General features: G+C 36.7%; 1 protein-coding gene and 1 non-coding gene across 2 annotated transcripts; both read right to left on the bottom strand.

The window, feature by feature from the left end:
- Positions 1 to 186: 186 nt before the first annotated feature.
- lpcat3 (lysophosphatidylcholine acyltransferase 3) lies at positions 187 to 22,479 on the bottom strand. Its single transcript, XM_005798752.2, has 13 exons — positions 22,113 to 22,479; positions 18,030 to 18,137; positions 13,929 to 14,035; positions 13,322 to 13,415; positions 13,172 to 13,209; positions 9,823 to 10,001; positions 9,580 to 9,688; positions 9,382 to 9,468; positions 7,597 to 7,760; positions 4,220 to 4,367; positions 3,308 to 3,463; positions 1,002 to 1,145; positions 187 to 919 (listed from the first exon to the last, which is right to left on the bottom strand). The coding sequence occupies exons 1-12, from the start codon at positions 22,195 to 22,197 to the stop codon at positions 1,026 to 1,028; spliced, it is 1,395 nt and encodes a 464-aa protein (XP_005798809.1). The 5' UTR covers positions 22,198 to 22,479; the 3' UTR covers positions 187 to 919; positions 1,002 to 1,025.
- A 1,147-nt stretch (positions 22,480 to 23,626) lies between these two features.
- On the bottom strand, positions 23,627 to 23,683 carry LOC111608213. Its single transcript, XR_002752602.1, has one exon. It is a non-coding gene; the product is annotated as a U7 small nuclear RNA (small nuclear RNA).
- Between the last annotated feature and the right edge of the window lie 4,113 nt (positions 23,684 to 27,796).

The following is a 27,796-nucleotide window of genomic DNA, read 5'->3' as shown; positions in this document are numbered from 1 at the left end:
GACAGAGAGACCAACACCACTCAGTGTGATTCACTTTCACATTTGTGCATTTAAAAGTGAGGTTTAGCTGAAAGGCAGGAAAATTATGCATCTTATAGAAAAAAAACAACCAACCAAGAAATGTTCATGTTCATAAAACCTTGTATATATATATATATATATATATATATATATATATATATATATATATATATATATATATATATATATAAAATCCTACAATTTTTCAATTGCAAATCAAATTAAATCCAGAACATTCATTGAATCAAGGCCATTTAGAGTCGGGTTTTAGTTGTACAGTGTGTGATTTTACAGTGCTTGTATAACCACTAGCAGCCATTTGCAGAGAAAACAAGCCCATCATCGCCTCAGCCTTTCTGCAGAAACGTGTGCATGTTGTGTCATGACATCAGGAAGTGTTATGTATACATATATTTATATTCATATATAAATGGTGGCACTGTGCTTAAACCTTCTGTTTGGTTTTAGTGCTGCTGCTGAATGCGAGCGCCAGACATGGGGCGACGAAACAACAAAAACACAGGAGCCTAAAAACAGCACCTGTGACTCATAAGTGCAATCCTGCGTCGACAGCATGAAAAGTCTCTTCAGTTCCACAAGTCTTAAAAATTTCCACAAAAAAAGAAGAAAGTGATAATGATAAACAAGCAGGAAACGGCCCCTGATTGGTTCACAATTACCCCGTGTGGCACAATGGTAATTTCCTGTAAACATTTTCTCAAAATGTTTATAAAAACCATCCCTCCCACTTAAAAACACAAAAATATATAGAAATTTATTTTTACATCAACATATATTCATATTTATATATTATTAAAGGCCTTAAAATAGTCTGTGTTCTGCTCCCCGAACGCCACAGTTCCCTTCCAGGGTCGAGGAGTTTCAGCCTTGAACGGACCTGGAAGAAAATCAGAGTTTAGATTTTCACTCTGGATTAATATTAAAAAGTAGATTAAAAAGGAGAAAATGTGACTACTCACCTTTCCAGGTGTCAGAACCGGGTTTCAGTCTCGTTTCTTCTCTCTCTGGTCTTTCTTAGGCACCAGAGTAACACGGAGGAATGGCAGAATTAAATAAGCCACGAGGAAGAACAGGTGACCACAGAAATAGACGGAAGAATACACCTGAAAAACAAAACAAAGATACACTTTAAAGATAGGCCAAATTATCACATGAATTTGCTGATTTTCATCTTTCAAACTAAAACAAATCAAATATTTTCTTCCTAACAGGTAACGAGTAAACACACTTCTCTGTTGAAATGGTTTTCGAGAGAAATATGCTCAGTTAGAAAGAAGCTTAAATAATGCTGGACAAAGTTTAAGATGCTACAAGAAAAAAAGTATTTCTCAGAAACAAAGTCAAATTTCAGGTGTGGAAGTTGAACAGAATGCAGCAAAAATATTTCTCCAATTTGAACATTGGAGAATTGGAGAATAACTTCCATCGAAATCCTGGACTTGTAAATGTTGGAAACATCTAGGAAATCTCACAATCAGGGTGCAGACTATAAACACAAACTGCTGTTAACAGTAACTCTGTGCTGACCTCATAAATAACAAAGCAAAAACAGTTTAAAATGTAATGTCCATCAGTGTTTATAATAGTGTAATCCTGTTATCTGTGGAGCTGCAGTTGTACTCAAAATAAAAGCAATGTGTTGAAAATAGAAATAAATAAAAGTTTTGTTTTGCAAAATCCATTGCAGCTCCAGATTTAAATCAAATTTGTTATCAATCTGCAAAAAGTGAGAAAAATGGAATATCAGTTTTATTTCCTTAAAAAACTACAACATATTCCAGATAAATGGTAGCTTTCAGGTGAATTATTGAACAATATTTAGTTGGATAAAGACCATTTTTTTGAACTGCTTCACATCTGTGTGGTGTGGAGTCGATCGGCCTGCAGAATCTGTGAGCAGGACAACTGGATTATAATCACCAGTTCCTATGGATTTCTCATTTAGTCTCTGAAACATGTTTAATGTCACCACTAATCGTTTCCATTGGAATAAGGTCGAGGGATTGGTCTGGCCGCTCCATAACATTAATATTTTTTACTGGCGTCTTTGGAGTCTTTATTTGGCTAGAATATCTCTAAATGTGTTTTGGGTTTATAACTAAAACACATTTAAATATAAAGCAACTTGTGCTCTTCACGTTGCTTTAAGCAGAGTTCCTAGTGTGACTTCAATTAACTCAGATGAGTCAGTTAGCCAATCAGAAGCTCCCACAGCCATGACATCATCAGAGGTTTTCCTCATTGTTTAAAGAGGCAGTAATCATTCTCTGTGTAAACCTCTGGTTTTAAAGCCATTAATAAATTAATCTTTGATGTATTTTCTCTCATTATTGTGGCATTAGCAAATAGAAATAATTTTGGTAATTTTAACTAACATAAAACAAAGAAATGTTTGGTCTGATTTAACTTCAGACAGTAAAAAAAAAAAAGTCTATGTCTTTTATTCGGAGTAGGTCAATTTCTGGTTTTGACTGTAAATAATTAACGCTTCCCTACAAAACTTTTGATGCGTTATTTTTATATTCCTCCTGTTTCTGCACTTTTCATAAACCCTTAAAGCTCCCTAAAAGAAACGGACAGCACGGCTTTGTGTGGCAGCATCTTTCTGTTTAATAAAGCACTTTATTGGCTCAGCAGGGGTTCTGACACAAATTGTGCCGGGTCCACCGCCAAACATAGTTTAGTTCAGCTCAACTAATGCAACAAAACAGTAAGCCATGGCAGACAAAGGCTTAGCGCCGTCTAATCAATTTGTTTCAAGCAGATTACAGAGAGATTTACTGTGAAAACCTCCGACAGGAAACCACAGGGTAGTCTTATGGCAAAATGTTAAACTTGGAAGATAATTACAGATTGTTTCACAACTTCATTTGCTTTCACACCGGCTTCATGTGCATATTATTAGTGTTGGAGTAAAAAGAGAGAGAAAAAAGATAGAGCAACGTCTGGGCATCCAACCAACTGTCGTAAAAGAGGAGAAAATAATTCAGAGGAAAATCTCGCTGCAGCGTGCTCACTATAAATTCACTAAAATGGGACCCTGGGCTATATTTCAACACCTCAATGCTGTCTTAGCAACATATTCCTCCCAAGCTGAGCCCTTTGTGCTCTTATTTACAGTGCACCTCTGGAGTTTAAAGAACTGTTTTGCATTTGATACTCAAAGCGCTCCCTGAGCTGAAAATGGAAAATATAGACGAGGTAAAAAAAGATTCCCAAGCAGATTTATCTTCTTAGAGGTGTAGCCTCAGGAGATGTGTGTTACCTTGAGCCATTTGTCATAGGTGAAAAGGCAGAATGGCACCAGAGGATACCCCATGAAGAGCCAGTGGATAAACTGCTGAACTACGTAGACGAGGGGGTAGAGGTGGCTGTTGGCCAAGTTTGTCAGCAGGGGACTGTCCAGCACTAGAGCCTGGGCCTGTTCAAAAACACATATAATACATGAATGGTAATAAAAACACAGCGAAAATATGATTTAATAAACTAGTCCCACAATATTGAACCAATGTTTAAATACTAGTAGAATGGCATGCTTCTAATTAACAGTGTAAATCCATGTAAATAGTATTTTTAATGCATAAAGACACAAGTGATTTACTATACTATTGTACAAAGGTATTGAGTCTTTGGCTGAAGTACTTGAAATTTATAGCAATCTGATTTCACATGTGAAATCACATGTGATTTCACATATGAAATCACAGATTCAGCAGAAGCCTGTTGAAGGCTGCAAAAACCATGTGGCAGAGGCGCAACTTGCTAATGCAATTTTCACCAAAATGCGGGTTATGCATCTATTTAAGTCTGTATTTGTTAAATTGAATTAGTTTAGATAAAAGAAAAATCACTAAAACATTCAAATATGCACTCAATTCTTGTTTTTCAATTAGTTTATAGTTGCCATTCGACTCTACAACAGTCCTGGTTAAAGAAATAATTAAAAGTGAGTTAGCAAAAAATAAATAAATTCAGATTTGACTCTTCTTATGTCCTCTTCATATTTTCCTCAAAATTTGATGCCACGGTCAGATGTTCAACAGAAAATTAGCAAAAACTTCTTAAAATCTGGTATACCGACCAAGATTAATTTGAAATATTACATGGCTTCTTGAAAAAAATTAGGGCTGTCTATAAACTTTTGTTTTCTCATAATTTTTCTGTGTGGAAAACGAACCTGCCGCTCTACAGTGATGATGAAAAACTCCATGGAGAAGCACAGGATGTATCCAGAGTGAAGGCCGTGCCAAATGGTTAAGAAGAACAGCGTGGCCACATGAGACAAAGTCTTATTTCCCAGGAACTTCAACCGCTTGAACACATGTCTGAAAAGAGGAAAGAGCCAAAGTCACAAATCACCTTTTTGGTCATAAAAGCAGTCAGAAACACCTCAGCTGTCACAGCGTCTTGAACGAACTCACCGGCAAGTCGTCGTTGCATAGCAACTGAGTTCATTAGTACATTTGAACTTTACATTTTCTAAGAAAGTATCAAGCGTAGATATCTATGAAAGATGTCAAGTTCACACATTGTGTTCTGTATGAGCGCTGATGGCAGGCTTCTGCACTGGCTGACGGCCTGACAAATGAGTACAGGAAGTGCAGCTGCTTAAAGACTCAGATGAGCCTCAGTGGGCTTCAGACAAGCTGCCTGTTAGATAGTTAATGGTCTAAACTCTACAAGAAACTTGTTTCAGATCGCTTCAGATCAGTCAGGTTTGCTTCTAAAGCAGAAATCTGAGAGAATATGATGACATATTTGGAAGAAGATCATAAATCTGTGCAGATGGAAGCTACAAAGCTAAACAACATGTGTTAAACTAATTAGATAAAAACAAAATATGATGCCAAACTCTGGTTTTAAACTACTACTATACTACTACTAATATACTGAGTTATAAGATGCTTATAAAGAAAACTAATTGTTTGATTAGTTGACCAATAAAACACCTCAACGTCAGTAATATAAAATTTTCACGGCACAGTCTGACCACTGATCCAGCAGATTTATTTTAATATCAGCAACAATGTCAGGAAGTTGCAACATTTATTTATTTATACCACTCACCCCAGTCCTTCTAAACATTTTAATGGCAGGCTATTAAAAACTGAAATTTGGTTTAGGCTTTTGGTTTCAGTGTGGCACCCCAAGACTATCAGTGACCCCATGTCGAGGCGCCACCAGGGATACCCCATGGATTCGTCTACATGAAAAGCACATTTCCAGATTAACTTTGATTTATAAAAATTACCTGGTTCCAAATACTGATTTATAAATTTATCTTATGATCTTTTTAAATTCATAAATGAAACTAGGAGTTGATATTGAACTGTTAGCATGTCATGATGGTCTTCAGTCAGAAGCCTCTTTATATTCACTGTGAGACTGACTGCTGTTGGAGATGCTTCCTGCTGATGATCACCATGGATAAAAACTTTCTGAAGATACTTGGCTGATTTGAGTTATCACAACATTTAATTTCCCTTTGGGAAAAATTACTGAATTTAAATTAACATTCCTCATACTGACGAAAGCAAATAAGAAACTGGATCTTATTCCCACTCATTCTCGCAATCTGCTTTGCCAAGATTTTTGCCAGCAACTCGTCTTTGCTTTAGAAATCTATAAATCAAAATATAAATTACAAAAAATAAGACATTGATGTTTGAAGATTTAGCTTCATGTGGTTTGGGTGGTTTTCTGCTTTTGCACAGGGAAATAGTTAATCATGCTGATAAATATTGATAAAATTCTGGTCTTCTGTTGTACTTTCTCTCAAAGTGAAGCAATGATACGACAGAAAACTGTAATTGTTTTTAAAATCCAAATGTGAAATTATTTCTATATTTGAAAGTGATATGTACAATTCTGACCCTCTGTGTATTAAACTGACACCCCTATTGGTATTTAATTTAAGGCCACTGAGCAACTTGCAGAGAAGACACACATTCTTGTAGCCATCAACGAGCTTCTGGCTTATTCCCAGCTTTATATTTGATTACTCTTCTTATCAGTAACAGTGGACTTCACAGACATTATTCCAGTTCCAGGCACAAACACAATCCTTAGAAATAGTTTATAAATTTTAAATTCAGTTGAGGCTGGGCCACTTTCTGAAAGATGAAGTTCGCCTTGTTTATCTTTTCCAAAAGCAGTTTGATGTGTGTTTGGGAACACCGTCCCGCTGGAACAGCAAACTGTACCAAAGTTATGCTCATCTGGCCCAAAATGTCAACTCAAATGAAAGGAAGTTGGTTTTAAAGAAACAGCCTGGAGTAATGCCTCAGTATGCATAACGTCAACATGGACTGCAGCCAAGAAAGAACCACCTTCTCCAGCAGGAAAACATTCAGATTTCATAAAGGTTTCCAGCTGCTCACTTGTGCAGATTGATTTAGTACAAAGAAGAAAGTGGCGCTTCTTCAAAATGTCTCAACTTTCCCTCACATAACTGACTACACCAACAGGAAAAAGATTCAAAACAAACATCAGAACTGGTCTAGGAGGCGTGAACGCTGTCATTAACCTTTTAAAAAATGGTGTAATATGCCTGAAACTACAATTTCTGATAAGTAAAGTGGTCACAAATTCAGACTGAAATGCCAGTAAGTAGCTGCAAAAAGAGAGGCTTCTCTGCATTTGCTATGGAATAGTTAACCTAAAAATTAATTAGGTTTATGTATACCTGTACATTTTATGCTCTTTGTAAATGAATTAGGAAAGAAACACTAAATTCTAATTTGCAAACTCAGTTAGTGTTTTTTTTTTAATAATCACTCCATACTGGATAGAAGAACAGGTCAATAATAGAAAAAGTATAATATGTCATCAATGCAGATGAAAAGTGTGTGTAAACCTCAGCCTGGTGTTAAATACTATGAACCTTTTTAACTTTCTGAGTGACAACAGAGGCGACACAAAGGCATTCGATCTAAACTCTGCTACTATTGAGGTGCTGGGAGCAGAAATTCAAAATTGGTTCATATGACACTATTAATAGGTATTTGTGGGTTAAATAATTAGATCATCCATGTGTCAAGTACGCTCTGCATTCACTAACGGCAAATTATCACCTACATTTCATCCCCTTAATATTTTCAGTTATACTATTTCACAGCCAACCCTCCTCTCCTCCGTTTTCTGCTTCCTAAGCAGTGTGAAGAGCGGAAAATGAAAGAGTAAGCAAAAGTTGTTATAGCATCCAGCGGAAATGGACCGTGTAATAAACCATAAGCTCGATAAATAAATTGCTTTGTTTGCTGAGGTCTTCATTGAACTGGGTCAGGTGCTGGAGGAATTTAATGTGCACAACTTGAGCTGGAAATTGTCAATGATTCCTTTTGACCTGGATCCCTACTTCCTTCTTGTTATTATTCCACAAAGTGTGGATTCTGATTGTATGCCAGTTCTCCCTTGGGAAAGGAAAGCCATAAATGGATAACTAATTGAACCGTTTCCACTACTGCTTCACTGATAGCTCATTAATTTTTAACTTTTACAACGCCGCTTCACTTTAGCTTAGGGAGGATTACAGATCTTAGAAACCCCACTGACCTTGCAGCCCAGGCGTTTGTGTTGATGTTGAAAGACGCAATTGTTCCTCCAAAAAGGGGCGTCGTCTCAAAGAGCCACACCTTCATATTGGCACAGGCGTCCCATTGATGTTTACCATCGACTACGCCGTTGTAGCCAAGACCAGCTAATATACAAACACCCTCCTATGACAAATAAAACCCAAAAACAAAAGGCATTTGTTCAGGTAAGTAAACAATAGAACCTTTTTAGAAATGTGTCTTTGTATAGTTTGTTGGTCACTGTATGTAAAAAGCTTCATCATACATGACATTTAAATTAATTTAATGTTTCTACAGAACACCAGCTGTAAGAAGGTAAGAACAGATTAGACTAAGCAATAAAAAGTCAGGTCTGCTTTGTCTGAAATACCACAGAGCTGATGTGATTGATGTAGAAGAGCAGCATCATGTGAACAACGTGAATCTTTTTAACAAATCCTGAGTAAAATGTGCTCTGATGGGAAAACCTTTTCTAAGAAACAATAAGGATCATGGGAAAAGAAATATTTCATTTTAATTCGTCACCCTTCTCTACACCCACACACTGTGACAGACCATTGATAAACGACACCTTTTCATTTATCTATTTCCTTTCGCAACCAATCAGAACGCACCAATGTGTTCCCCAGAGTTGGATACTAACTACTTACATTTACTCAATTACATTTGTATTTTTTTTTAAATGTACCTTTAAAGAAGAGGGAGTATTTTTACTATGCTGTACTTTTTGCTTTTACTTGAGTAATTCCATTATGAAGTATTGCTACTCTAACATGAGTACAATTTATGGGTAATCTACCCACCTCTGGTATTTCTTCTTCCCAAAATGAAACTCTTTTAATGATAATTAAACTAGAGTTGTTTTTCTCTCATAGCTAGTCTCATCTTTTTCCTTTTCTCAGGCTGCTTGGATTAATGTACAGCATGCAGTTTGAGCTGAATCCATCTCTGCAGATTGCTTCAGGTCAGCCTGTGGCTCTTTACTCTATTTTTTAAAAAGCTACTTGTATCTCCACCGCATCATCACCTCCTCAAGGCATCTTCACGGTCAAACTTCACTATAATCTCATGAAGGATTTTCATGTCTTGTGCAGTTACAATAATGTGCAGAGGTGGGCAAAAATTTTACTTAAATGAAAGTAGCACTACTTCAACATATTTTTACTCAAGTAAAAGCAAAAAGTTGCCATCTAAGAAGTTACTCAAGTAAGAGTAAAAAAGTATTTGGTAAAAAGTATATTCAAGTACTGAGTAGCTAATCAAATTATCAATCCTTTAATATTAAATTTTTGATATTTTAAGAGCGTAAACAACAGTAATTCATGTAAATAACAAAAAAATTACCAAAATAAGGCTAAAGAAAATTTTCCCAAGTCAGTTTCTGTCAAAATAAAACTTATGAATCTTTAACAAAAACTGCAGGTGTGTGTCATGTCCTGGTGATTTTTTGGTTAAAACATGTTTAAACTTCAGTCAGTGGGTAGAGAAGCCAGAAATTTTACTCAAGAGTAGCGAAACCTCATAATAAAATTACTCAAGCAGAAGTAAAAATATTCCTAAAAGTAATTTTAAAAAAGTTACTCAAGTAAATGTAATTGAGTAAATGTAACTACCCAGCTCTGATAATGAGTGCGTTATAATAGATTTGTGCTTCTTTTCCGCATAAACATTTAAATGCTTTTTTAATAAAAAAAAAAAAAACAGGATGTGAAGAGCATTTATGTAACACATTTGGTTCAGTTGAGATAATAAAGAAACGACTTACCGCTATAACCCAACAGCTGACGTATTTATACAGCATAAATTTGCCCCAAAGCAGAATAAAAACACAGCGATACCAGAAAGGCTGAGCCTACAGGAAGGAAATGTTTTTTATTTTAGAAAGCTTGAATAAAAAATAAACAACATAAATGTTTTATCTTGTATCTGTGTTAAAACTGCACATCATGACTCATGTTCTCACCTCGTACTCATCTGTCAAAAGGTAGGTGTCTGGAAAATAAGGACTAAATATTGCATATATCGCTAGGCAGAGAAAGCCCAGAGCAAACCTCTTCAGAGCTGGAACAACACTAAAACAGATATTAAGAGAGAAAGGTTAACTCAAGGGCTGTGCCTCTGCTTTGTCTTTTTAACCAGAGATCTAATTAAGATAGTCTCTCTGCTCATTTTTCTCTGCATCACTCGTGGTTTTCCTCTCTCGTACCTGTTGGGAGGCTTTCCAGGGCAGTCGGTGAGCTCCCTCGACACCAGCTTCTGGTAGCTGCGCATCGTGAACTGGGGACCCACCAGGAACCCTCCGTAGAAGTAGGAAAACCCGAAGACCTCGAGCAGCGAGGGCACTGATGGCAGAGCGGCTTTCACCTGATCAGCGCTCAGCTGTGACTGGGTTTACAAGACATGGGAAACAAGGAATAGATATCAGTAAAAATAAAAAACTAAAAGAGAAAAACAACTGCGGACAAATGTTGGATGACGTGGCTGAAAAACGTATCATGGTAAGTACTTCATATCAGTTGATATCAATAATTATTGATTAGTTTTTTTGTTTTAAGTATCTGAAATTCTGAACTGATGGTGTGACCTTTCCCATTTTAGCCACAGTTTCCACCCCAGGGTATTCTTTTTTATTTCTAAGTTATCAGGCACAGCATAGAAACCTGAAACTGCTGCTGCGCCAGTTACTTAACAGACTGTTGCTAGGTAACCACAAGTTACTCTACAGGTTGTTGCTAGGTAACCAAAGAGTGAGTGAGCTGGGTAATGTCACCAACCTTGCTTAGCTCACCGTTCAAGGTTGAGCAGATAAAGTCTTTCCTCTGCCTTCATCTCCCAGAATGCCGAGCATTTCTGAATCAGAGTTAAATGGATATCCTAACAGATGTATCATCTACTGATAATATTGTTATTGATTTATACTGCTGACCTAAGAAGAAAAGGCCATCCATCCACCTTAACCTCATTCTCTCGTTAATCATAGAAAAAGCCAAGAAATTTACAGTAACTCTGCGAAAAGCTGCAGAGATCCATAACTCAGTTGGAAGAATTTGTCAACAGGAAAACTATTATTCTCTAAAAATATGGCCTTTATGGAAGAATGTCAAGAAAAAAGCCACAAGAAATCTTGTTCACACTTTGTCACAAGCCATGTAAGAGAAACAACAAACGGCGAAAAGCTTGCTCTACTCAGATGAGAACAAAATGCACATTTGTGGTGAACACTGTGTGCACATTACCCTGCAAACACGTAATCTGTGGCAAAACATGGTGGCAGAGGCATCATACTGTGGTGCGGCTATTCCATAGAAGGGACAAGGAAGTTGAGGACAAGATGAGTGAGGTTAAATGCAGAGAGATACTGAAATAAAATCTGTAACATCCTACAAAACACTTAGAACTGGGACAGAGGTTCACTGTCCAGCAGGAAAACGACCATAAGGAATATCCACGTGTTTTCCTGCTGTTGCAAAAGTCCAGATCTAAACCCATCTATGAGAATGTATGTACACAGATGTTCTCCATCTGGACTGACTGAGCTTGCAAAGAGTGACGAGAAAAAAAATGTCAGTGTCTAAAGGCACAAAACTGCTAAAAGGCTATAATTGAAGTGAAAGCTGGGTCAACAAATAATTAACTCAGGGCTGAAGGCTAGAAACAAATGCAAAACGTGCAAGTATTAAAATGTTTTTGTTTCCAAAAATAAATAAATAAAAATGAACCAAAATCAACATTATTCTGTGTAGGTCTAAAATCCCAACTGAATCCATTGAAATGTTTGGTTGTAAGAAAATATGAAAAGGTACAAGGAGACGTTTCAGCTGGGAGCGTTTCAGTGGTCCTTGGACATTATAAAAAACTAAGAAAATCAGTATTCAGATTATACTCATTTATAGAAACAAGTGAAAAAACAGAACAAAAACTTACAATTAGGATTCAATTAGTGTGACTCAATAAAAACCAATAATGAACAATCAGAAATTGTCACACGTTTATTTTCTCTGCTAGAATTGAACTGAAGCTACCATAGCAAGTAAACAAAGTAAAAGTTATCAATAAATGTAAATGAATTCAGGGACAAATAACAGCAGATAATTGTGACTGGAGCTATATGATAATAAAACATTTGTTCTTTATCACCTGTACTGTGGTATGTAACTAAAAGGGAAAGAGTTGTGGTTTGTTTAGAATAAAGGATCATCAGACCAGCTCCTCTCCAAACAAAAGCCCTTTTGTTTCCATGGCCTGGATTGCAGACTGTCCTGTTTTTAGAGTTTTAGAGGTGAACTGTTTCAGTAGATCAGTGGTGATATACGTCTCTAGCTGTCCCAGACAGTGACTCATTTAGGATTAAACAATTTTAGGAAAATATTTGAGATACTATAGAAGAAACTTTTATCAATCCTTATTTTATTACACCATGTTTCCGTCCCTCTCCACAAGCTTTGGCAGTAAAGAAACAGTCCTGGTGTGATCATTAAGGAAGGTTAAAGTTCATTCCATTGGGTTATTATATAATATCAGAAATACAAAGTGCGGTTGCACACTGATAATGCAACAATTCAATATATTATGCAGCTCCGGTCTAATTTGTCTGTTGCTATCGCTGAATGATTAACTGGAGAGGATAAAAGCTTCATACTCTTCAATACATCTAGTTGTTTGTTTCTGGTTAAGTTATAAATGTGCAAAGTCTTCGAAAGGTCTATTTTTTTTATAAAATTGCACAATAAATTGAATTGGTAACAGCACAACAGTGAAGGACAGCTGGGATGAAACATTCAGTAGGATAATATGTTTCATGAAAATGATCATTTCCACCAATACATCTACAGTAGGCTTTACGATTTGCTTTCACTGCTCTAAACATCAACATTTGATAGATGTAAGTGAATGAGTTGTTAAAGCTCATAAAAGGTGGTGATCATAATTGATATCATCAGTGCGACATTCAGCTATGTTATCGCAATTAGACATTTTTTTGCAGCCCTAAGTAAGTTTTTACCAGAAGAAGTCTGTAATGCAGGTCCTCAAGGCACACTGCCATGGATGTTTTCCACACCGGATTTCAATTGATGGCTGATTAACAGGATTTTGTTGGATGCAATCAGGTGTGTTAAATCAGGCAAACATGCAGGGCAGTGTGCCTTGAGGAGCAGGGTTGATCTAATACAAGGGTGTTTAGTCCTCAAGACAAGGTTTAGACAAGCTTGCTGACATGGCAAGAAGGTAATTCAGCCTCTTGAATCAGGTGTTTGAGGACTGGAGTTGTAGAGTCCTGATATAGAGTAAATATCATCATAATAATTCACACATAAAGCCCTGCAGCTGCACAGTATAACTTCTTATACTCCTTATTTTTAGTTTAGACAAACCCCCAGACATAATCTTTTCTGAAAACTCATTCTCTTTGATTTTTTTTCTATGATCTGACTAATAAAAAGGAAAACAGGAAGCTATAAGAAGATAAGGATGAGAGCAAATAAAGTGCGACACAATGAAGCCATTGGATGGATAATATAGTAACCAAATATAAGTAAACAGACGAGCCAACTCACTGGTTCTTTGCCACCATCGTAGAAATCAAATGCCAAACCTGTGAACCAAAAAAAGCAGAAATTGTGAGCGACAACTTGGCCTAAACTAAAAATAAATGAATCAAGTTACTGCTTTTATGACTGAAGTAGAATCAGCTGTGATCTACTCACCAATGAGTTTCAGTGTAAGGACACAATGAGGCATCGTCCATTTGATGTCATACTCCTCTGTTGCTGTGTAGTAGTATCCTGCCATCAGGTACAGCTGCAGGAAGACAAACAGAATATGAAGTGATACAGTCGCTGTAAACATCGTTAAATCATAAGGCAAGCTGTGGTCCAGAGCCGTCGTCCTCCATCTTTTAGCATTGTTCCAACATAGCTGAGACCAAATGGATCTTCAGCAAAGATTCAAGTTGTAGAAAGTCCTGCTAGCATGCTAACTATCTAAATTGTGTATATCTGAGCAGATTTTACATTTTAGCATAAAATTAATGGAAACAATTTGGTCATCAACAGCTTCTAAAATCAAAATGCTCCTAATAAAGATAGAAGAGAGAAGCTCATATGATCCCTAGCAAAAAGGGGCAGCACGACTTTTGCGTGTTTAAATCTGAATTAAAGGTTAAAGCCATAACAGACTGAAAAGTTGGTAAAATATATTGTAGAAAAGAAAATGCAAATACCCAACAGTCCATTTTTAGAAACATGTAGCCCGAGTCTGGTGCTTAGACACAAATCCATTAACCGGGGCACATAAAGATGAGGGAACGCTCACCATTTGAAATGTAAAACTGCTCAGGACGCCTGTTACCGTCCTCCCCATGAGCCTCAGCATCAGAAACTGGACGAAGATGCATAGTGCGGAGTGATACAGCTGGGAGCCTGGGAGGAAGGCGGACAGAAGGGGGAGATGAAGGTGAGTGCAGCCGAGTGTGACCTGTTGGACTCAAAACGTCAACAGCGCTTTTCTTTATACATTTTAGTATCGGCAGAGACAGAGAAAGGCAAAGACATAAAACACAAAAAGAACATGAAAGTAGTTTTCAAACAGAGGAAGATAAAAGCTACAGACCTGCTGTAAAGTCCAAGCGAAGCCACAAAAGAAAGAAAAGGGAGGAATCAATGTTTTGCTGTTAGAAGTAACTCTAAATGGCACTTGACCACAATGGAGCCCAGGCTCTCATTATTTTACTTTGGTACAAACTGATTTGTTATTGCTTCAAAAGTTTTACTTGTCTAATCTTAGGTGCAAATAAAATAAACATTTATCAACATTTTCTTCTGCATTGCTCTGTTAAAAGTTGTTGCACCTCTAAACTTTTGCCATTTGCAGCCATTTTGTCCTAGATTTCCTACCGTGTTTGGGTCCATTGCCGTGTTGACGACCTAATTTCTTCCAAGTTTCAGTTACTGCAAGGTGTGTGGCTCCAAAGAAGTAATAGAAACCTAAACCATCACTGTGTTTGAAGAGCAACATGAGGAGTTTGAGCTACAAATCAATGTTTAGTTTTCGACACCGAACAGCAACATTTGGACGTCTCTACGTCTGTCTATTGAGTCCATGACAAATTTCTTCTAGGGACAATAAAGTATATTATATTATATTCTATTTATATAATGTGTCTAAAAACATTTTCTCACAACTGTTGTGGTTCATTAACATTAACAAACCAAAGCAACACTGCCATGCCCTTTTTAGAGGGCTTGGCCATTGCCGCCTGGAAGCCTCTGAAAACAAGTTAGACTTGCTCAATGGGAAAACCCTTGAGGTTTTTCCTTGTTTCTTTCAATTTTACAGGGTGGTTTTACTAGGACGTCCACATCTGGAAATGCTGACTAGCAGTCTGGACTTCAACTTGTTTGGAAATGGGTTTATAAACATTCCCAGATTGACGGACGATAAGAGTACTTTCAGTAAGGTCATTGCTCATGTCCTTCCACTCTGGTGTTGTGTTATAACACATCAGGAAACAGACAGAAATCCCTTGATTTTAAATAAGCTAATGAAGTGAATGTTATTGGCTGCACCTGGTTGATACTTTCCACCTAAAATTACAAGTGAAAGGAAAGAATGTATTTCAAACACAGCTTTTCAATTGTTTTTACCGAAGTGTCCCATTATTTTGGCACACTTGACTTTAGATAAATAGTAGTTTAAATAATTTTAGAACCTGAAAAGAGCCCCCCAATAATTAAATGAACAAACCAATTGGTTTAAAAATAAAACATGTTTGGATAGTTGTCAACTAAACTCGTTAAAATTAGTAGTTATTTCCTGTAACATAACAATTATCATCTTAATAGCTAAATGAAACACATGTTTAAGCCACATCCTGCATCCATCTGCTTATCTACTTCAGATTTGAACTAAACACAAAGTTTTGATTAGCTAGGTTGACTTTTTAAGTATTTACAGCATTTTAACTATTTTTTTAAAGGGGACAAGTTTGCACCAACATGCAGGGCGTGAATATTTAGATGCACATTCCTTGTGGTCAAACCTCCTGGCAAAGTCAAGGAGAACCAAATGCACTTCCCCAGAAGTGACTAAGCAGAACTTGATGATTCATCCAAATGCAAAACAGAAACTGATCTGCAGATGCACAGATATATGTCAGACTTCACCAAGCCAACAGATTCAGATCCAAAGCTTGGAGTCGGATTTTGTCTCAGTCGAGAGAAGGTTACATGTTTTTATCAAGAGTCTGAAAAATAAGCAAGTTGTTTCAGAATTCAACCTGAAAACCTTTAGAAGAAGCAGCAGCTCTGCGGTATGAAGTATCTGGCTGTTTTCTGCTGAAAAATTATTCACTTTAAAATAAGTTATTTAAATAAGTGTCTTTCCATATAAACTCTTATAAATCCACATACAAATCTTTTTGTTATTACTGCAAAAGTCTTTGCCTAATCTCACATAATTCTACCTCATAAATTTCTACACGTAGAAAAAGCTGAGATTTGTCTCTAGTCCTGATGTCGACCTTTTCATTGAACTCTTCCAACATCTTTAAATGATCTTTAATTAGTTTTATAGGACAGCCTCTCATTGTGGACCCACAAACAGAAATTGAAAGAAGATGATATCAGCAGATTGTGAAATCTGCTAAGAGCAGTTCTCATTTTTGAAAATATTTTAATTTTTACATCTTTCAGAAATGAATTAACTTGTTTATAGAAGTGTAGGAGGATGGTTTAAAAAGTTAATGTAATGAAAGGACTATCGCATATATGCATGGATGAATGTTAAATATTTCATTTATTTTGAGCAGTATCTTCCTCCTTTGCCACAATTTTTGCACATTTTGACGCATGCAGCCTTCTGAACGATCTGTTTTTTCAACATTTCAACCATGCTGAGAAAGATTTCTGAAGTTATTTCAAGATTTTCTCATGTCCTTCAAATACGGTGAAGAAATTCAGTGGTGAAGAAACAGAGGGCGAAAGGGAGGTTAATAAGCTAAAAAGGAAGTAAATTATCTACAAATCAAGATTACGTGCTTAATAGACATTAAACAAAAAGAAAGCCTTTTGATGAGTGACAACAAACGCATTAAACTTGTTTTCATTCCAATAAACTTAATAAACTGAGCCTTAAAGAGTGACTTCTTACAAAATAAACACTTAAACACTTTCAAAAACATGAGTATATACTGGAATACAACTGTTAGTGTATGTAGATGTGGACTAGTTTATGCCACAGTGGTTCAGATGTGTAAAATGCCTTAAACAACTTCCTTTTCTATTGTGTTTTTCTCACACTAAACATTTTAGAAGACATAAAAAAAATCTTTAACTCACGTGGGGCAAACGTCACAAAAAATTCGCATGACATCTAGTTTTCCTTTGACCTGGTTAACATAAAGGTCACCTGGATTTATTTTAATTTCTAAGGCTGTAAACTGTAAAAAAAAAAAAAAAAAAAGAAAGAAAGAAAGAAAAAAAAAGATCCAATTTGTGAGTGCCATTTTTCCAGGAAAACGTCTAACTTCATAATCTGGAAGTTATTGAGTATTAGGATGTGTTTTTGATTGTCTGCAATAACAGTTTAAAGATAAAACAGACAAACCAAACCACCAATAGCATGCCAACTTCAGTTTGTGCTGACGGGAAGGTTAGCAACTCCCACAACATTTCACAATGTACAAAGAGAGGGATCTTACACAATCTCTCCATATCATCCAGAGTCATCGGTACTGTCTTTGCCTCACCTCGCAGATTTTCTACATGATTATTTCTGGGAACTGAGATGGTTCTGTGTTGATTAGAACAGAGATTTTCTGAAAGGCTCAGGGTGAGCCAGCTTGAGGTTTCTGGCAGAGAGCACTTGATTTTTATTTTAAATGTTATTTCAAAAAATCTCATAATGCCATCTCATCTAACAAGATTCCCAGAAAATCAGGCCACAGGATCATACATACTCCACTGTGCTTAACTAGAAGGTATCAGGTGGCTTTACACATATTTATCCTTTGTTCAGCACCAAACACGCCTGGAGCATTTGTTGCCAAAAAATATACTGCTCAAAAAAATAAAGGGAACACTTTAAGTGTGAAACACCTGTTTAAGTGTTCCCTTTATTTTTTTGAGCAGTGTACAAAGTTAAAGTATTAAGTTTAGCAAACATCAGGTGTTTTTGTTTGTGATGGTAGTACAGAAAAGTTTTTACTTGGCATTCTTTAATGCAGATCTCTAGCAGTGAACTTTGGAGATTATCTAACTTCATAAATGTGCACAAACTGAATAAATGTGCACAAACTAAATGCTGTTTTTTTCTACATGCAAGTTTTTTTTAGATTTGACTACATTGCAGATGCAAATCAAACAGTTATACAATGAAAATCTTTGCAGCAGCTGTACATTTTCCTCCCCATCTCACCAAAGTTGAATGCTGCTAGCGCCAAGCCAGAACAAATGTGGAACAAGTGGATAACTGTGGCGGGCTGGTAGAAAAGGAACCAACGATACACCAGGGCGAAGGGATACCCTGCAGGAGGAAGAGACACAGAAGAAATATGTTAGTGCGTGTCTTCGGCTGATCCAAGTGATCACTACTGATATCAACAGCAGTGACCTTGTGGTTAAGGGAGTTGCACGTACACACCGTGAAGCCTGTTAAAATCATTTAAAAAAATGTGTGGTGTGTTGTAGACAGACGGATTAACGCTCTGTGATCAGGGTAAGGTATGTTTTTCACAAAACATGGACTATTTGAAGCTATGTACGCAATCAGGGAAGGCAGGCTGGTTTGATGATGAGGGAGCCATCAAATTCAGTCACATTTAATTCCCCAAACAGTGAATAAATTCACCTGATTGGGTCTAGCGCAATCCAAAGTTTATGTGATAAACGAACATAAAGATGAGCGCTACAGAAACCTCCAATAAGTCAGAATATCAAGGTTTGCATAAATGAGTAACATAGTTAAGTAAAAGCGGATTCAAACCAAATCATCTGATTGTATTTAAAGAAATGGTTTTGTAAGCTTTGTGAAAGAGAAAAAAGAAAACTGCACCAGTCATTTCTTTCTTATGAAAATGTCATAAAATGTTTCATTTTGTAACTTTGTAAATCAAAAACTGCAGTGCTATAAAAAGTCTTCCCCCTCCTTACAGATTCAGACTTTTCCCCCATTTTAGTCACACAATAATGTTTCAGATCAAATAACACCAGTCAAGTGTTGCATGATTTAAGGGAGCAAGAAAATTAGATCCTGTTAAACTGACTGATCTGCAGAACGTGACTGTATGGCAGCTGTCAGAAGTCCTTTACAAGTTTCCATTGTGATTCAATATATCATTTAGCTCTTTATCAAAGATAACTTTGGGTAAACAAAAATAGTTTTCAAATGATGACTGTATTTATCAAGTAGAAGAAGAACATGCAGTAGACTAAAAGATTTCATTGCAAAGCTTAACTTTCAACGCCATTTCTAAGCGAACCAAGTGAGAGCCATTGTTCACAAATTGAGAAAAACGGTGGTGGACCCTCCCAGGACTGGTTCACCTCCCAACATCAATAAAAAAGTGCATCCTCGACTCATCCAGGAGGAAAGGAGCCAAGAACATCTACAGCACTACAGACCGCACTGCCTCAGAGTTCCTGATTCACTGGGAAAACTGGCAACCATTAGAGACTTCCTGAGTGAAAATCATTGTTGAGCAAAAAAGCACAAAGGCATATCTTACATTTGAATACCCAAGACCTTGGGGGAAAATATCCTCTGACCAGATTAAACAAAGGTAAACTTGTTAGAAGGGGTTTGTCTACAACTGGTGGAGAATTAACACAACATTTCAGACAGCCGTACAAGACGGTGGTAATGTGATGGTCTGGAGCGGTTTTGATTCTTCAATGTAAGACCGTAAGGCTGACTGCAATTAAAGTATGCAGGACGACAATGCGCCAAAACCAGAAAGTCCACCTCTGACTGTCTCACATTGAACAGAAGGGAGTATCCTAGTCTAGTCCTGTCATGACAGCAAATTTTGCTGGATAATAAACTGTCACGGTAATTATTGTGATAAACAATAATAATGTTTGGAGACTATTTTCAAGCAGTATATTTATAATGGCAAAATAATACAAATAATAATAATACAAAAAAATACAACAACCTGCCATGTGCATGGTAACTGCTTAAAAATAAAAAACCATGTGGAGTGAGGCATTAAAATGAGTTCATGAGCTCAAGAATAAACTGTAGATAAAACAGGGAGGGTCACATCACCGGCTAGGCAATATTTCAGATATTTAAAACAAAAAACTAATCAATAATTATGGATATCGACTGATATCTTTTTCAGCCGTATCGTCCAGCCCTACTCACATTTTAATTTATCATGTAATTAATTGTTTAATTGCTTATTGAGAAAGGCTAAGTCTGGATTTAAATCTGATTGGAGTCGATAATGCTCAAAAATCTACCAATATGGTTGTATTAGAAGAATCTTGCAAAGAAAAGTGAGTCATATTTCCTTCAGAGCAATGTGACAGACTCATTGCCAGTTACTACAACTACTTGATCACACTTATCAATAATTATTTTCAATTAATAAATTAAGTCATCATTTAAAAACTGCATTTTCTCAGGTTACTTTTGTCTCATATTAACATTTTTTAAATATTTAAATGTGTGAAATGTAAAAAATCTGCAGCGGAGGGGGGCAACTAAAAGAGCACCAAGCTAAAAGAACCCCTGAAAATCAATGATACCATTGATTTAGATTTGACCACATTGCAGATGCAAATCAAACAGTTATACAATGAATATATATGTATATGTACATATACTATATGTATATAGTACATATATAATTGCACTTTAATTGAGTACAATTATAGTAATAATTGAGTACTATAGGTCGGCTGCATTATGCAACAAACCTTTAGCAACATGCAGTAACAGGATGACTCAAGAGGATAACGCAACCAAAGTCTAATCTGAATGGCCACGTTCAGACCACATAGTATTATTGGAAGGAGTCCAGTGGAAATCAGACGTGTACGTGTGCTGGAGCAAAGTTCAGAGGGGCCAGATCTCTGAGGTGCAAACATTTGTAGCCCATTGTGGAGAGGTTACTCTGTGTCATGCTGCATTCACAAAACTGAACCCTTTCCCAACTCGACGTCAAAACGAGTGTTAAAACCCTGGAGGTGTGTCTGGGTTTTTATAACCAACTGACATGCCCTGCTTTTCCTGCACACAGAAATAGCCATACTAGTACACCAACACACAGATGTCATATCCAAATCAGGGCTTCCTGTTAAGCCTATAATAAACCTGCTGGTCCGATGGTAAAGCCAAAGATAAAGTGTGCTTTAAAAAGAAGTCAGAATGAATGGTCTACCTGTAACCACCTAAGAGTTTATTTTATTATATTTTTGTATTATTACTGTGCTGAATGTATGTGGCTACATATGACTAAATAGGATTTTATTTCACTGTGTTTTTTCAAGTCCAAATCAGAGCAGGTCTGAACTGCTTGTAGTACCAACACCTAGTTTAATGACTGTCATATCACTATGCTTGACTGGTCATAAAACCTCCCTGACCTACATCACATTGAGAATATATCTTAGAAAGATGATGACTAGACAGACAAACTGAATGCCGCTATTAAAGCAATCTTCTTTAACACCTCAGCAGGGTCGCAGGCTAACTGCACCCATGCCACGCTGCACTGATAAAGAAATGCATGATATTCATTCAAGCCAAGCCAAGTGTACCTACTTCTCAGTAGGCTAACATTTCTGCATTAAGACCTTCTCTAGTTAATTTCAAGTAATAATGACATTTTCTGAGAAACTTAATGTTGGGTTTTCCTTAAAAATTAACCAGAGTAAACACTTGAAAAGCTTCACTCTTTGTCTTCCCTTTTTTAAATTGAATTACTTTTACACATTGGCTTTTTCTTCATAGTCTAATTTATTAAAATGCACCAATAAGAAATCACTTTGAGCAGTTTTTTAAAAAAAATGCAACTTAGTTTGAATTGTGGCCCTTTTTGACCTTCAGACCTCTTTCAAAATGAGAATGAGGAGTTGAGAGCACCACTGCACAGGCCCTTTCACCAACACATCTTCACCACCGCAACATGAGCCCACTGACAGCTCAACCAAAGTGTGGTCAATTAGTTTCTAAAGTCTGCAACTGCACATTTTCCTCAATCAACCATCACACAGTTGCTTTCATTTAGATTTTGTATGAAAACCTTTGAATGTTTTAAGTCCTAGCCTCCTAGATATTAAGATCACACTATGAGAACGGGTGTGTTGATTTTTAAAAAATAATATTATTGATTTAGTCACACACACATAAAAAGGCTGTGTTGCAGTTGAGTCACTGAGTTAGCTGACACCAACAGTTACAGAAAACACAGGCAGCAGTTGGATGCTGTCCCCCGGACCGCTGCCAGCTCTCCCGGCTAACGCACCGACATCTTCATCAGGCCAAACTCACCGATTAAAACCGATAAGATGAGGCGAATCGCTGTCTCCGGCGAACCTAAAGACTCCGACAATTTCTCCAGCAAGGGAGCCGCCATCTTTCTTGTGGGCGGAATCCTATCTTCAACGACGAGTCAGTCAACTTTGGAGGGTGCGCTTTTTTTTTTTCTAACAGCTCAGCCCCATATCCACGCTTTAACGGCTCGACCTCCTTTAACTGTCAGGTTTTCTCCTCCTACAGGTCCTCCTCTGATGTCTTCATCATTATTATATGAGGAATTATTTTTTTCTGAATCCCGTTTCTTAAAGTTTTTGCTACGAAATAGTCAAATGTGGGCAGTAAAGCCTGTCTGACCGCGAAGGAAGCAAAAGCGAAAAACTATGTTCATTGAAAACACGACGAGGGAATGTTGCACCAAGTCTGCCCCCATGTGGCCAGTAGGAGGAACAACAAGTATGGACACTGAAATAAAATGTTATAAAACATACAAAATCCCTTCATTTTTATCGGTAATATAATTTTTAAACAGTGTTTAATATGTTAAAAAGTTCTCATAGCCACAAAAAATGTGGATAAACATATTTTTAAGCGAAAGTCATGTAAGCCTTCAGGGTATTATTACCGGCTGGATGGTGATTGGCTGCTGGAATAGCATGAGAAAGAGGAGGGACCTTTCCTCCATAAGTTACTCGAGTTCATATTTGTTTTTTGTAAGGTTAAGACAGATATCTGTCATAATTCGTGTCATTTAATCGTGGTTATTAGGTGTTTAAGTCAAATGTTTGTATATGTCAATCAAGTTTATTTGTATAGCACATTTCAGCAGTTCAAAGAGATTTACATCATAAAAACACAAAAAGACAAAAGACTTCACACATTACATTTTGTCAAGTGTCATCATTACACATCAAAATGACGGTCAATGTTCATATGAAAGACAACCACTTTTTGCCTCATTGTCGGATTATAAATCTACTCTGTTTTAAGTCAGTTTAGCAACAATTGACTAACCGTAAAGGCAACAAAAAAAAATGTTTGAGATTTTTTGAATGCCTGCATGGCCTGGGAAAATGTTTTGTATATTCTCGCACAAATCTAAAGTAGTTTGCATACATTTTTAATGTCGTATTCTTCTGTAAGAAGTTATTCACTGGGTCCGGTTCTGCCCACAGTTATTTTTTATTAAGGGATTGTGATCGTCACTCCTGCACTTTGTTGTCCTTAGGCCACTTTGTAACTGACTTCACTGCTTCAATACTTCCACACGAGTTGGCATACAAACTGTATGCAGCAAAACCTCCACAAAACATGACCCTTAATATAATGAAGGATATATCTAAAATGAAATTATTTGTCCCAGACATAATTTGCAAACCATTAATCAAAATGTATTTATTGATTTTCAAGTTATTGTGTCTTCTTTTTCACTTACATCATTGTGGATGTAGCTCATATTTTTAACTTGAGTATATTACATAATTTTAATTCGTAGATCATTTACAAAATACTTCAATATTAACAAATATGGGGGCTTCTCATTATGAGAAACCTACTAGACAAATATCTTAAGAGCAAAGATTCCTGTACTAGCCAACTGGTCTAGACACTATTTATAAACGAGACACACACTCTTGCTTACGGTGCAAATTATCAGCTTACTAAATTTAGCAAAACACCATTGTCCGAGATACAATGTCATTTAATATGACAAAATTACCGCATGTCTATGATAAACACGATCAAAAGCTTTAATTTAGTCTGTTCAGATGCATCCTAACACGATTTTTTTTGTAGCGCAATGCATCCTGGGTATAGAAAACAAACTGCCGGAATCTACGTATTGTCCAATCGGACGTACAATCGTTGGAAAAGGGCGGGACTAGTTTTCATCGCAGCCAATCGAATGGCGTTTTATCACATTACTCACAGCGTATTGTTATGAATGTCCTATTTGGCATCGTTTATAACAGACATATATAAAGATTATTTTTATTGTTCTATTATGTCTATGGTTTATAATACTGACTCTCTGCTCTTTGGACTTTTTTTTATTCATGACTGTAAACATTAGCAACAGCAGACCTTTATATAAACATTCCTCACCGGATATTATTTGCACCCGTTTATAAGAAATCTCTGAAAACAAACTGAACACTTTGACACATTTCATGTAAATGTATACCAGCTAAATGTCCCTGTAATTATCTTCTCTCTGTTTGTGGTGTGCTTCGGTTCCAAGCTCCTCTCCTCGGTTTGCGCATAATTCATGCTTTTTAAATAGGTTTCAAAATGTTCGCTTTATTTTTGGTATCCTTGTGCTGTTCATATAATATGAGAATGAAACTGTACTAATACCAGAATAAAGACCTAATGACGCGAGAATAAAGTAGGAACACAACCGCGATAAAATTAAGATAATGTCGTAGTATTACCAGAAGAAAGTAATAATCATACGGGATTCAAGTCAAATTTATAGAAGAAACTCGCGATTATACGAGAAAAAAAGTTGTAATTATGCGAAAAAGTCGAAAAGGTACCAGAATAAAGTCGGAATATTCGGACACCCTGGGTGTCGTCTGTCTGTCTGTCGGGCTGTGAGTTGAGAGAACTGGAAACTTGAACGTGTAGTTGGGAATATTTTAGCTCAGGTGATGTTTGGTGTAACGCAGCTCCTCCCCTTATAATCAGCCTTTTCAGTTATTGAACCGTTTCCTGTCATGTTTGAATGAAACATCTGAGAAAATGTTTGTAGCCAGAATAAATGTTATATTTTGGGCATGCATACACTGTGCTTTCATGTCAGGACAGATTTCTATGTGGCAGATATATTTTACTCAACTGTCTTGATGTTTTGATCAACTCTGATTTATGCATTTCTACTACACTTCCCAGGATGCAATGGGTAGTTCCTCTGAGTAGAGCACAAAAAAGGTTCAAGATACCAACCCTTCAAAACAAAGAAGACATTTTGAAACTTTAAGACAATAAAATTAAATTAAAAGATGTATAAATGGAGTCCTGCTGTGCTAATGTTTGAAGAAACGTTAACCTGCAGTGACTGGTTGAACCAGCAGGTGGCACAGGAGAGCTGAAATCTCTGAAATGTGACTGAAAAAATTTCCGCTCCTAGATTATTCCAATAAATTAAAGTATTTCATGATGAAAGATTACTTTTATATCCTGCCTCACCAGTACACTCATCTGTGCAGAATCTGATATGAAATAGTTCTTATGTCACAAAAACCCACATTCACAAAGCAAAATTTTCCACTAAAATGTATGAACAAGTTTGAACTTAAGACAATAAAATGCTGGCAGATTGTTTGAAACTACATAAAATGAGATAAAGTCAATATTTAATATGTTGGTTCACTTTTTGGATGGACATAAAAATGTAAGTAAGTGGGTTTGGCTGCTCCATTTATGTTTATGATTTAATCTCTGAATGTGGTCAGACTTTAGTTCAGGTTGCTAAATGTTAAATAATCAGAGGGGAACTTATGCATAAAAGAAAAATATCAATTTTCTTTGTTAGGAAACGTTTATGTTAGATGCTTGCTGTGTTTCCAGTATTTATTAAGATAATTTGTATTGTAGTCAGGTAGATAGTTATATTTATGCGAGTAACTTTTTTGGTGGAGAAATATATATTTTTAGGAGTATTTTTACTTATGGAGTATTTTTACTATGCTGTACTTTTGAAATCCCTCAATCAGGAAATTTAACTTTTAAGAGGAGAACTGAAGTCTTCAGACATCTGTGGAGAAAAATCCAGGATTTCCCTGCTGCCAGGTGGAGAACGTTTCCTGGGGATCTCTGGAGTTCCACTTCTGCAGATGAATCTACTCTATATTTTAAAATCCCATCACTGAATATTTTAAAACTCCTTCTGCCTCTTTAGAAATCACTTCCACAAAAGAGGGGAAAAAAAGTCCTTTGGCAGCCAATCATAAAGTCCTGAGTCCAGCCACAATCCAGAGTCACTCTCTCCTTCCTCTCTGCAGGATGCTCCTCTTCCTCTCCCTCGCCGCGGTCGTCCTGTCTGCGGGCCGTGTCCATGGAGATGGACCAGACCTCCAAGCTGCTGGCGGAGAGCTTGGAGCCGTGCTCAGCCTGCGACCTCCAGGAGCACAGCAAGCTCCCGATTTCCATGAGTCATTTATATGAACTTCTACCTTGATAATAAACTGGTTTTAGTAAAATGTTTTTCAAATGACTGGAAATGCATAGTTTTAAGTAGATTTTATTTTAATTTCCGGGGGAGCAGACCCCACTAGGACTGTGTCACTCCACAGCTGCTTGTGTCTCATTAATGTTAGCAGATGTTTGCAGGTATGATGAGGTCTAGAGATTCTGTTTCAAACTGAGTTTATACACCTCTGGAAAAATTTAAAGTTTCTCTGATTTTACTCTTTATAAGTATATGTTTGAGAAAAATGAACATTGTTCTTTTATTCTGTGAATTACTGACAACGTGTTTCTTATTTTTGTTTGTGAATGTATGTAAATAAGCAGTTAGATTTAGAAAACCTCACCAATGAATATCTTCTCATGGGTCTTAGACCTGCTGGGGGCTAAGCACCCCTACAGGCCAGATCCTAGAATCGCCCCTGATCTATTTAGTTAGATTTTGACTTATAAAGTTGCTTTTAATAAATAAAAATACTGGAATGTGTCAAAGTTGCAATGACAAAACAGATTATTACTAATAAACTCGCATTTTTTACTATGTAACTCTTTAAACTCTTTGAATGCACGTGTAAGACCTGCTTTTATTTTTATTTCAGCCAGAACCCTGCAACTAGTGTCATAGAAAATTATGTTTATGCTTCCAGCTAGCCAAAACGAAAAACATAAAATTGAATATGTGGAATAAATAGGTCATTGTATATTTTAGATCGGGCTTTTGTCTCTTCTTCTTGCTCGATGATCTTGAAACTCATCTTTAAATCAAGTGATAATTCAGCAGTGCGAAATATGAGCACTTTTTTAAAGCTTTTCAGCATTCAGAATACGTAATACAATTCAATGGTGCAAGGTTTATGGAAGAACAACGCCCTCTAGCGTCACAATATGGGATATGCCTAAATGAATATTGATAATTTATATTTATTGGCCAGCAGGTGGCAGTGTATGGAGTGACTCATTGGAGTCCAATGATGTTGCATTTGATTGCTTGTTTATTGAAAGATACAACAAAATAAAATCATTCCAGACATTTGCTCGACATCTTCGAAGCAGCAGATAATAAAACATAAAACCGCTGGATGGCTTAAATGCAAGATTTAGACATGTAAGAAAATAGCTGTGACACTGTAGGTACAAAATAAATTTAGTCTGTTAAATTAATTCAGCAGCTACAAACTAGACGCTGTCCTAGTTCCTGGTCATGTGTTTATTTATTGACATGGATTTCTGTAAGAGTTTTGCGACATGATGTTTTCACGCAGTACTTGAACGCACCATGACTTTCCCTCTTTCCCCGTCTTCTCCTCTGATCTATGGAGATGCGTTCACGGACGTCCTGTCACACGAACCAATCCCCCGACATGAGAGGAGGAGTCAGGATTTCCGTCTTCATAAATACCCCGAGCTGCCCTCTACCGTTCGCTCTTTCGCCCCAGACAAGGACTGTGCTTTTCAGTGGTCTTTTTCATTTTCACAGTAAAGTCTCGCAAACAAAAAAATCCGCAAAC

The sequence above is a fragment of the Xiphophorus maculatus genome, chromosome 3 (genome assembly GCF_002775205.1).
Source record: "Xiphophorus maculatus strain JP 163 A chromosome 3, X_maculatus-5.0-male, whole genome shotgun sequence".
NCBI classification, from domain to species: domain Eukaryota; kingdom Metazoa; phylum Chordata; class Actinopteri; order Cyprinodontiformes; family Poeciliidae; genus Xiphophorus; species Xiphophorus maculatus.
The sequence above is the reverse complement of the archived record's forward strand: the minus strand, read 5'-3'. Positions and strand labels throughout refer to the sequence as shown.